Source organism: Tyto alba, unplaced genomic scaffold, assembly GCF_018691265.1.
Source record: "Tyto alba isolate M040663 unplaced genomic scaffold, T.alba_DEE_v4.0 Super-Scaffold_1000006, whole genome shotgun sequence".
NCBI lineage: Eukaryota > Metazoa > Chordata > Aves > Strigiformes > Tytonidae > Tyto > Tyto alba.
In genome coordinates this window covers 5,988,756-6,001,210 of record NW_024881272.1, presented here as the reverse complement: position 1 = coordinate 6,001,210, position 12,455 = coordinate 5,988,756, and the positions used below count along the sequence as shown (strand labels likewise).

Below are 12,455 nucleotides of genomic sequence, written 5' to 3'. Positions count from 1 at the left end.
AAACCTCTCGGTCAAGGCACGCCAAATTCAGTCTCCTTTGATGACTAGTTTTTCAATCACAGATTTAAGCAGCACCAAAACAAATACATATATATATATATATATATATATATATATATTTACAGTGCGCTAAGCCAAGCGCAGACACTGTTTGCCCCAGGGGTGACGTGTGCCCATCGGCTCCATCCCAGCACACAAGGGGAGGGGGGTGACAGCCAGAAGTGACTTATCTACACAAGAACTCCCGTCAGAATGGCATCCCAAAGCGTTTGTCTAACACCTTACTGCTCCAAGTGCAGCACTGCCGCTCCCTCAGTAATTATACGTCTTAATGAGGGAACAGCAGCAGCGTTGTCTTTCTGCCTAGCCGGCACGTCCTGCTATTTAGCGCTGATCAATGGCAGAGCCGTGACACGGCACTGGACTTACTGCAGTAAAAAGGCAAATAACCCAGAGGAGCACACGGAGGACTCGCCACCGTGCGCTGATGGGTTTTGGCAAAATACCAACCACTTTGTAGGAACGACCTTCCCGTTAGATTCTGCAAACCTCTGCCATAGCCTCTGGGCACAGTTTAAAGCAAAGCAGCAAGATACAGCGCGGTGAAGAACTGTCAGGAAACATCTCGTTTCTTCTTCTAGTTAGATTCTACACCTGCAGAGCAGGGAAATCCCCAAATTGTGTTTTGACTAAATACACTCTGCAGGTTTGCACTGGCTTTGTAGGACGATACGACTGTGTCTAATTTCAAGACACCTCAGCAACCTCATTGCTTGTATCTCACAAACAGAAGAGCAGGATTTAATTGGAAACAGGAGGAGGCACATCAGTCACGACTGAGATTTGATCTGATTCTTCTTCTGGTGGCTTTTGAGCGTTTGAGCAGTGTTACTGGGGGATGCTTAACTGCTACCTTGAGAAGGACAGGGTTTCCAGTCAAAGCATTTGCCAGCGGTCGCATTAATAAGAATATCTGGATTCACAATCAGAAATAAATAGCATGGTAATCGGGGCCTTTTTTGGATAATTTAGGGATTGGGATACAATGTCATCTGCTACCTCTATAGTTCTTAGAGATCCAAAAGCAGATTTGTTCAAAATGTAATAGCAACCAAAAAAAGTCAAAATAAAAGAAAATTTTGTCGCATGAGCACATCTCCTAGATTTCCACCACACTGGAGAACTCCAGACCTGCATACATTTGACAGGAAAAATCGCTTGCGATGCAGTCAGCTGCTTTTCTAAAATGTTCCATTAAAAAAAGAGGTCAGGCTTCCCCCTCTTAAGTGCCCACGACGTGAGATATCAGTAGGCCACCCTTTTTACTCACACCTTACTCATTAGCGCTCCCGCTTCTCCCGCCACCTTCAGCACAGAAGCGTATTAAGCGATACAAACAAACGGTGCTATTAGTCCACCTTCCAAATCCCAGCTATTAAATTCCACCTCTCAGCTGCAACCTCGAGAAGCGAACGCCTGCACCACGCAGCGGCAGGGTGCCAAGGTTGCATCTCCCCCCCCCCCCCCCCCCCCCGCCTGCCCCCGGCGCGGCTGCCGGCACCGGGAATGTCCCGCTTGACATTTTGCAGACTTAGAAAGCGCGGCAAGATTTCCCTGTGGGATTTGATGCTTCGCTCGTGCTGACGTTCGGGGGGGTGCGGCGGCGAGTTCCCGAAACCACCCTCCCTTAAAAAAATATCCCACCTCCCCGGCTCCCCGCGGCCGCCTCGCCTCGCCTTCCCCGCTCGCTTACCGCAGGCTGCCGGCGAGCTTCGCTCCTGCCGGCACCTCCGCCCCGGCCAGGCTGGTCCTGCCGGGGTGCTCCGCACCCTTCCCGGCAGCACCCCGAAGCACCATCGCCGCGACGGGTGTCCCGGTGTCTCGGCAATTAGAGGAGCTAACGAGGCGGCGTGGAGAAGCCGGGCTCGCTCAGCGTGCCGCAGAGACCCCGCGTCAAAGCTGGGAGGAGGTCGGGGGCCAGGGTGGAAATGTTTGCCCACAGCAATGCCTCCAATCCCTCACTAATGACACTGCCGCTGCTCTGACGGAAAGGATCAGAAAGACTGGCTAATGAACACAGCTCATTACTGGAGGCGCCTCCTGGGCACGGGATGACAGCGTTTCAGACAAAAATTCATCCTAGCTCACAGCAACGTGACAGACGCTGCACATTTTGGCTCCAAATAATCATCCTGATGGAGTTGCCAGTACGCTGTGCTAAGGCAAGCCGCGCGAAAACTGCAAGTATTAAGAAAGAAGCCAGTTAATCCCATTACAAAGTTTGTTTTACTTCAAGAGGTCAACTCAAGCGCTCTATAAGGCTCTTGTGACACCCACATCAAATCATCTGGCTTGCCACAGCGCTGACAGCTCTTCCAGCGCTGACAAAGATGGGGAGAGATGGGAGATCTTCTACCGACACACAAGGGATAAGCTGGGGAACAGAGTCTCACACATACTACCTGCTTCATTCTTTCCTTAATGTTTGGGGTCTTTTTGTGTTTTGTTTGGTTTTTTTTGTTTGTTTTGTGGGGCGTTTTGTTTGGTTTTAAGTTTTGTACTTTTTTAAAAAAAGATTTGTACTTGAATTCTCTAAGTCCACTTATTTCGCCTTGCCCCACTCCTCACTCCCTAGAAACAAACATCATTTCTCAGCTGAGGTACTATAAGCCGTTGCACCGACATCCAATTTCTGTAAAAGCCGTTTTAATCCCAGCTCTCACATCACCTCGTTCTCCTCTGCTGCTGCAACCATTTAGGACCACGGCTGATTATTGTCCCACCTGCCAGCAAACTCACCCCGCAGGGGTTGCACCCTGCGGTTTCTAACACAGCAGCAACAAGGGCTCGGTGTCACCACCCACCACCCAGAACTTCAGGCGGCAGAGAAGAGCAGAGCTAAGGTGCAGTCAGGCATCCTCCCGCAGCTCCCGGTGCAGCAAGAGTTTGAGGTTACCACCGCCCTCTCCCCCCTCCCCGCTCTGCATCACCATCCTTCACCTGGAAAGGCGCACCCCTCCCCAGGGGAGCTGAGACCCAGCCGCCCCTTCCAGCATCACCGCCGCGAACAGCCCAAGCCACCGTGATTAATGAGGGGTGGGTGGGTGGGCAGCAGTTACCAGACCTGGGAATCTTCCACCGTGTTTTCAAAAAGCAGCACGTTTCCCATTCATCTTCATCTGGTCAGACCTGGCTGAGCCGCTCTATTAGTGAGGGATGGCCCAACGCCACCCTGCAAAAGCCCGTTAATCGAAGGATGACTCGTGCCTTGACGGTTCACGTCTCTATTTCTTGGCAAAGCAAGGGGTATCACAGTTTTTGCTTTAAAAAAAAAAAAAAAAAACAACAACAACAAACAAACCCAAACAAATTACACATCATTTCACTGGAGGAGCCCATTTCTGAAGCAATGATGGGAACACAGACAGAAGCACTACCCTTTAGAGACAGCCCTATTTAGTTAACTTCCGTATTTTTAATTACTGTCAATTTTCTGGGTTGTTTAATGAGAAAGTGAGTGGCAGTTACATTATCTCAGACCGACCTACGGCTCTCCACGGCACTTCCAAGCCGATGACAGCTAGTGTTCAGCAGTCTTATTTGGAATACCTGGAAAGGGCGTGGGAGCGGTATGGAAGAAGAGCCGCTTACTCAAGTTTCCAGGCCACATGGATTAACTTTGGAGTAATTCAGAGGTTAATAAATAGCTGGATACTACCCAGACCACGAGGATTTAATTGAAGAAGGTGTGTAAATCAAACTGATCATGCAGACTTGCACAAACCACCTTTCCTTTCTTTTAAGGGATAAAATCCCACACGGCCAGTTTTAACCCAGTGCTTGTGCTTAAGCTCAGAAACGTATCCCCGAAAAAAAACAAGGTAAACACGCAACTGCCCACGCTGAAACAGCAAATCCTACAAAACAAGAAAATGATGGAAGAGTACAAAGCACTCAGGAAGCTCAGTTCTTCAAGGACAGAAGCCAAATCTATATTCTATGTGAGCCAAATATTTCCAGTGACACCACGTGCGCAGAAGACACCAAGGTAAGAGAAAATTGACAGACGGTAGCAAAACCAAGACGTGTCTCATATTACAAAGAATAAAGTTGGAGCATAAGTCATGCACAAAGCTTAAGGAGCAACCGGCATTCTCAGAGTAGCACAAGGCAACTCCAGCTGAACCGTTTCTCATATGAGCTGAACACCTGAATATAATAAACGTATCTTACAAAGCCCCAGCCAGGTCTGAGTGAGGAAGGAAACCAAGGCTGGCTGTTCTAGGAATGTCAGTGTACCTTCTTAAATGCAAGTACACTTTATGCAAGAGGGGCTCCCCGTGGAATGCTATGACAAGCTGGAAGCCGGACTGAAGTGGAAGCAGCTATACTGGAGCATTTGTCAAGGAAAGCACATCTGCTTTCGGCAGAGGGAAAACGCTGCAAAAAGTAGTGGTGTGTCAAAATAACGCTGCACTTAGGGTGAATATTCTGCTGCAGACTCGAGCTTAATCATTTGCTTCCCCAGCACCACGTAGGTGTCCGCAGGGATTAAATAAGGCAATTTAAAACTCAGTTTGGCTAGCTCTAGGGAAAGCTACTCGGCACTGCCAGGGAAGTTAATGCCAGCGCTGAGCTCCTTAGTTGCAAAGCAAGGAACGAGCCGGGGGCTGAGCCTCCTGCTCGGCCGTGCTGCGAGCGGGCAGGGACCGGCGGCGCACGCTCCAGTTGCTAGGTAGCTTAGAGTTACAGATACGCCTCATTTGCCTGTGCAAACACACCCCACGGGACTATATTTACAGAACGCGGCCTTTGCTTCCCATTCCTCTGAGCGATATAAAAATACTGAGGATTCTTCCTTCGGGAGCTCGGCAACAGCTGCCCTTGGGTCGCTGCTGTCGCCCCTGAAATCTGGTTGCGTTTCTGAGCCGTGGTGAAGCGGGTGGCTTGTGTCCGCGCTCGGCCACTCAACCTCTGCCTGCTCCAGGCTCATCTTATGGGGTAGCTACTCTCACGCCAGCTTCGCTAATTCAGATGATATCTAAGTATCAGGACGATAGCTTGGAGTTAACGCTGCAAAGCTAGTCTAGTCCCAGGGCAACAGGATTGCAAGTCTGGGAGAGAAAACCTAACAGAATTTACTTTGATATCGTACCGGTCTAACATCCCAACTGCAATTAGCAGAGAAAATTGCACTCTGCATCTAAATAGGAAGAAAAGTAAAGAAATGGTTTCTCTGGGGGAAGAAAGAATCAGATTTATCCGCTGCCTGAGCAATATGAATTATTAAACAGTGGTATTTTGGGGAAACTGAGATACTCATCACGAGCCCACAGTACACTGTGTTACTGGGGGGCATCCTTCACTGCAGGAGGTTTGGAGAAGGAAGAGCCATGTATGACTAGAAGCAGCATACATCACTTAAACATAATAAGGCAGCACTTGTACATTCGTTTAGTGTGAGCTGTTTTCCAGCAAGCGTACAAAAACACAGCACAAGAACGCTGTAAGTGCACCCTGTATGAATTAGCTGGCTTTCAACACCAACAGACCCTCCTAGACGCACAGTCCACCTTCCCACAGCTGGCAGATGCAAGCTAAAAACCTACAGACCAGCTACCAACTATTCAGTGTTCAAACCAAGGGAGGAAGACAAGCCTTTTCAGAGGGCTTCGATGTCCCCAGGACTCCCAAGTAGAGAACAGGAGCTGGTGTAAATTACTTGACCTCCCAAGAAAAGGCCACCAATCACCCTCTTGTCCTGGCTGCCAAAAGCTGTCATTCCAGAGGTATAAGTCATAGCCTTGCAAACACAGGCAGGAAAGACTGTTTAAATAAAACTCTTGTTACCACAGCAATTAAGAGGTTCGTTACTTACTGCAATTCAGAGCGGGTCCAAGGAGCAAGGATCTTTACCAACTTGATGGTAGACCATCTGACTCCAAGTTCAAAAAGAACTGGGAATCTATGTTAAGCACATAGACAAACTGGATTCCTAACAGGTACAGCATATTAGAAAGTGCATTTATGGCAGGATGAGAAGACACGGCAAGGTCTTTAGGCATCCCTGTGAAAAAGTGCTACAAGCCCAGGCACGGTGACATTTACAAAATCTGTGCTAACATGTAATTTCCAAAGGCCACGAAGATTCCAAATTTTTTTTGGTACATTACCAACAACCATGTGCTATTGACTCCCACTAACAAAACTGGACAGACAAAAGCTGGGAGTCAGGAATCTCTCTCAGCAATTGGAACAAGCCCCATGCCTGGCTCGTAAACACCTCGTTACAACCCACTCCCTGCCAGACTTGAAGAGCAGACAACAGTTATGTATGGCAGCAATGAAAACAGGGGTCAGGGTACTGGCACAGATGCAAATTTCAAGGGGAGTGGAAAGAGGTCAAATTCTTCAGCAGGACATTTTGACAGATGCTGGTTTTCCTCTTGGTTCCAAACCTACCCTAACCTTCCCACAGAAGGCTCTGCCTCCTGGGAAGGAGAAACGTTAGTCAGCCTCCCCAAAGCAGGCGCTGTATATAGACACATACACGCAGTGACTACAGCCAGGCAATCTGCATTTGTCTCCTCTCGGGCTTTGGCGGCGGTGACTAACTGGACTGCAGGGCTGGAACAGAAGAGCTGCAGAATGTCACTGAGCAAACAAGTTAAAACGGGAACAAGCTCCGGGGACACGGCAGCGGGAAGGAGACGCGCGGAGGGGCCACGCACTGCATCCACCACTGGTGCTCCCACACCAGCTTCGCGTGTACCTCCAGAGACAGAGCGCCCGACTTCCAGCCTTCAGCCTGCCCGCACCAAATGCACCTCTCTGCCCTTAAAATGCAAGGCTTGAGAAACAGTATCGGCGTGACTTCAGGCCCAGAGACGTCAAAACAGCCATGCCTTGCCCACAGGAAGGTTTCCAAAAACCCTGCCACCCTTCCAAAAAGCCAGCACGTTAACTAGAAGCCTGCCTTGAACACTTCTCCCTGCTCCGCCACAATCATATTTCAGGATAAGTAATTGCTCGTGAGCGTGTGCGGTTGCAAATTTCTAGAGATATAGAAGGCATACATTTTCAAATAAAAGAATACAGCTTTTAGGACTTCAGAACAATGAAAGGCAAGGGCGACTGCCTGAAGTGCAGAAACTAAAAGCTTTTTCCCTCGGAACAAGAGCAGAATCGAGTAATTGTCGTTTCCAGGGAGATGGGGAACTTCAGGGATCAGAGCTCAATCTGCAGTTAAATGGATTGGAAACAACTCCCTACCAGCTGCAGAAAAAACATGGATAAAAATACACAGGAAAATCCAGAGACGGCATTTTCCCGGCACTGTGCACATCTCCCCACATTCCGGAATGACAAACCAACTTTATTTAGATGATCCAGGTTAGCTATTCGTGAATGCCACGGGAGAAGCATTTCCTGCATTACCCCTTTTCTCATACATCCTCCCTTCACAGCAAAAACTGACAGGTATTTCAGTTTTCTCCTTTCAGGAGAGGAACAGGAAAATTCTCTCTCACTCTCCAGAAGTGCAGTTCTGAGCAGAACAGGTATGTGAAAAATGCCTAAAAGAAGATCCTAAAATACTCTTTGCAAGCTAGGCAGGCCTTTGCCTTTCCACTGAGATGTTTCACAGGTGCCAAAAGACAAAAGTTCATGCTTCAATGGGATGCCAAATTCTGAGCTTCTCCTGCGTAAAAAGCAAATCCCATGACTTGCAAAGGATTTTCCAAAATAACCAATACCTTTGTGAGTGCTGTAGAGGGCTGCAAATGTCACCACGAAGAAGGTGGTGGAATATTTTCCAGCATTAACCAGATGAAAGGCCCGTTTGTTATCACGGTAACGGCGCAGGCACTGGATGAATCGCAACCAAGCGGGGATGCACTGGACAACTGCTCTCACTCCGTAGGAGTAGCTGTAACAAATCTGATTATCTGCAAGAAAAAAGTTTCAGGGACAAAGAGGTAGTCAGTTTAAGAACTCTTATCGTCTTCCTTTCTGTAAGAGTAATATCACTTGACAGAAGAGCAAATCCCCATCAATGTCTCCTACGCAGGCACACACACATCCGCAACAGCAAGCAGCTCATCACCAGAAAGTATCCTGAAGCCCTTTACTCCATCTCAGAGATATTCAGGTGACATGCCATCAATAACACATCCAGATAGATCATCATCTAACTCTTTCACTGCTGCCAGTGTAATTAACGTGCAAGAAGATTAGAAAGAATCTATTTTTAAATTTATTTTGTGCTGTTGGCAGTACTGTGAATAATCAAATTAAGGATGGAATTACAAAAGCCCTTTCGACACTGAATGTTTGTGCATAAATGGGAGAGCATTTCCCAACTCTGCAGGACAGCTCAAAAAGGCTACTTTGCCTAAGATGTCCTTGACCCATTTTTCTTCTACACTGTAGTAGGACAAAACATTTCAGTATGCGTTTGGGGGTTTTTTGGAGGTTTTTTTTTTTTTTGGTTCTTGTTTTGTTTTGTTTTTAAAAGGCAAAGCCAGAGCACAGCCCTGGCTTCAACAACCGGGGTGAGAGGCAACTACACCAACATGACATCATATCACACCCTTGATGTTTGAAAGCCTTTTTATTAATTGAGAAAACGACCAGGAAAATCCCAGCTTGGCCTGGAACCCCCAAGCATGCCGCACTCTTACGCTGTCTCGCTCAGCACATCTAAACCAAACACCCCATCGACTAACAAACGTTTGTTTCTTATTCAGACTAATGGAGACAAGTTATTAGCTGATATTTATTCCAAAGTGCCTGCACTATCGTTCCACTGTTTGGATTGGAAGAGGACAAGTCGTTATCCACTCACTTGCTTTATTTATTTTATTTTTATTTTTAACAAATAAACATTTAGTTACTTGCAACACTGTCTTAAAGGGAAGAGAAGGATCAGACAGATTGGAAGAACAAAGTGAACACTGATGCTTATTGAAGCATACTGCAAATTCTTTCAGCAAGTGTCAAAACCATCAGACAACACGGTTTGCCAGCAGTCACTGCTTAAAATGGAAAGACAGCAGCCTGATCCAGGAAGAGACAGGTACTGTTTTGCCACTGGGAAGGCCAAAGTCAAAATTCATATGCCAACTCTACGGCTCTTCTGGCTAGAAAGGAGGGAAGCAGCAGAGCACGCACAACCCTGGCATCACAGCATCAACTCTGATTGAATAAGGGGTGGCACTAACAAGCTCTGAGGATGTTTCCCCATCCTCTCTTGCTTTAGGGTACTGTGATGGAGCCTGGAAGCAGCAGGCTACAGCACAGAAAACTGAGGTTAACAAGCTCATGCAACTCATTTTCATGCTGAGCAACAGAACAGGCTAAAAGCAAATACATGGTTAAACCACTTTGAAATAAAACAACAATGCCAGGAAAATGGATTTCTCTCTTTCCAATCAAGAAGGGCTGTGTCTAAATTCTTTGATGAATATACACGTCAGGCCAAATGACTGGATTAGGAAATGAACACAGATCTGAAATTCCATTTCTCTGGATGGAAGTAAGAAAGGGCAGAATCTCTCTAATGCTGTGTTTACAAGAAACACCAATTATTTCATTTCCTATGACATTGGTAGCCCTCTTCTAAACAGAGAGATGATTAGGAAGTTGCCTTGCTCCGTGTTTTTCAGGTCATTTTGACCACGTTCGCATGGGTTGCCAGCATTACTCTACCTGTATTTGCCAGAAGTCCAGCATTGTCCTCCCACTGAACCTCAAAGCTGTAGAAGCAGATCATGTATTCCAGATCCATGAGTATCACGACCAGGCTGTTGAGCTGATCAGCCAGCCAGAAATCTGCGAAGCCTACCTTGTGGAAGGGAGCAGTGAACACTCGAAACTGTCGGGGGAAAAAAAAAAAAAAAAGGAATAATTCATGACATAGTGTCAAAGACATCTAAATGCAGTGGCAGGACATCACAGCATTGAACAAATATGGAAACATGAGAAACGCTTGAAGATTTATTGCTGATCTTTCACTCCTGCTGACAAAAAAAAAGAAGATAACTATCTCTTCACTTTTAGTACAAATAACAGCCCTGCTTTCCTCCTCCTGTATGCAACTATTCATGCTCCCCCACCTCTTTGTTTTTTTACTGGTAGAAGAGGCCAGTCTCCTCCAACCAAGCTCTTTCCCAGAAGCTCTCAGTCTCCGTGTAAGAGCTCTGCACAGCTCCATTTCTCCTGCTGCTCCTCATTTTGACTAGCACCTTCTTTCAGGCATTTATGTCATGTCTACTGACATCTCCCACACTTACCTTCTCCCTCAGACAATGTCAGCTAGATTACAGACCCTCAGCATGGCCATTACTCTGATGATGGCTCAGTTTACTTAACGCATTAGTTGTAACAGTGATGATTATCACTGCTGGATCTGCCAAAGCCTTTAGCAGAGAAAGAGTTAAATCCTATTGACTGTCAGTTAGACTCCCCTTCAATCCCAGTCCACTTTCCCTCTAAGCCTTAACAGCAGTTTTGCTACTTTCAAACCAGACAATTTTCATGGTCCATTACCTTTGATTACAACTCTCTCTACCCGGTTAGTTATAGTTACTAACTGCCAATTTCTCAAAGAGACAGCAGCAGCACTATCCAGCAGTTCAGAGATTTATGAACCTTTACATTAATGAAAGCACAGGCTAACACTATCTTCTATATTGCCTTCCTTATTAACCTAAAGGGTACACAGTTACAGAAACCCAGGAAAGGACCGACACATTCCCGTCAGCTTGTAACGCCAATTTAAGACTCTGGTCCTAAATTTCAAAGCCAAATCGGGGATTAAGACTTATTGGCATAAAGCAGATATGGATCTTGACCCAGAAAGCCCTGTGCTCACGTAGGACGGTGCCTATTACAAAGGCTCAAACAGAGAGGTCTGTCCTCACAGCCTTCCAGAGAAGCAACACCAGCCTTCCTTTTCAAAAGGTCCTTCCTCCATTTTACCAGCGCTCCCCGATAATATCTTTACCACTTTCATCACAGACCTCTTTTTTTTTTTCCCCGTAAAGGTGAAATAAAACAAATGAAAGGTGAAAACAGTTTTACAGATAGATCCCCTTGAAAAAAAAGAAGAAATTAATAAAATCCATGTTGTTATTGAATTGCCCTGGGTTTGAGTGGGTGGTAGGGTTTTTGGTAGCAAGGGAGGGGGCTACAGTGATGGTCCCTGTGAGAAGATTCTCGAAGCTCCTCCAGCTCCAAGTTGGACCCACATCTGCACCAAGGGTGAGCCAATTAGCTGCACCTCTGCGGTAACATATTTAAGAAGGGGACCTGGGAGGAGGAGTAAGAGTTCTGAGGAGTTGCTACTACTATGGGAAGACCAAGGTCAGTGGAAGAACGGAGGAGGAAAGGGGTGAGGGAGGTGTGCCGCAGGAGAGACACCCCTCCAGTTTGTGGAGGACTGTCTCCTGCGAGAGGAGGACCATGCTGGAGCAGGGGAAGAAGTTCCAGAAGTTCCATCCCCCCTAAGAGGGAAGAAGCTGCAGCACTGACTGCACCCCCACCCCCATCTCCTGCCCCTGCTCTGCTGGGGGGATGAGGTAGAGACATTGGGAGCAAAGCTGGGCCCAGGAAGAAGGGAGGGCTGGGGAGAGGGGTTTTTAGGATGTAGTAATGCTTCTCACTGTCCTACTCTGCCTGCTAAGTGTTGTTGTTAGTGTCTGCATTAAACTTATGAGTTTTTTCTTCCCCTAACAAGTCTGTCTTTTGCCCGTGACACCTTAATGGGCGAATTCATCCCTCCCTGTCCTATCTCAAATCCTGGGCCTTTGCTTATTTCCTCCTTCCCAGCGCTGGGGGCAGGAAGGGGGAAGTGAGCAGCTGCATGGTGCTCAGTTGCCTTCTGAGCTGAAGTCACGACGTTAACTTAAGAAGAGACACCTAGGCACTGCCAGATAACAGCATATAACTTTTAAGAGAGTAGAAGAGAATAGAATCTTTCCACCTAAAGCTTGCAGCAGATGAGGAGTCAGCAGATATAGCCACAACCTAGCTAAGGCACTGGCATCTCAGTCAACGATCCTCAAGAATGTGAGCTGCCATTTGAACCCCCCCTAACCCACAGGTCAGGCACTGGTTTCTGACTGCTGCCACATGCTGCCCGGGCACAGCCGGAGGTCAGCCCAGCTACCAGAGGGTGCTGGCAGTGGAGGGGAGGCACTGCCTCTGGCAGGTATCACAGGCAACTCCTCACTTCCCAGCTGAGAAAGGTCTGCAACATCCTCTGGAGAAGATGGGCCGCAAGAATAAACTCATAAAATACCAGAAGTTGGAGTTGGAACATCAGTTTCAAGTCCTCAGTTGCGATTCTATATCAACTGTTCCACAGTCTGAGCACAGACTTCCTGGTGTTGATTACTGCGGTTTTAATAACTGCTCAGATGGTGGATATTTGAGTTGGAGCTAAACACTTCCTA

At 47.2% G+C, this 12,455-nt stretch overlaps 1 protein-coding gene across 1 annotated transcript in view; it reads right to left on the bottom strand.

The window, feature by feature from the left end:
- XPR1 (xenotropic and polytropic retrovirus receptor 1) overlaps positions 1–12,455 on the bottom strand; it is a 113,729-nt gene that overhangs the window by 12,549 nt on the left and 88,725 nt on the right. The window contains exons 10-11 of the mRNA XM_042805510.1: positions 9,709–9,874; positions 7,755–7,946 (exon numbers count right to left, since the gene is read on the bottom strand). Coding sequence (XP_042661444.1) covers positions 7,755–7,946; positions 9,709–9,874 — 358 coding nt within the window. The remainder of the gene's footprint in view (positions 1–7,754; positions 7,947–9,708; positions 9,875–12,455) is intronic.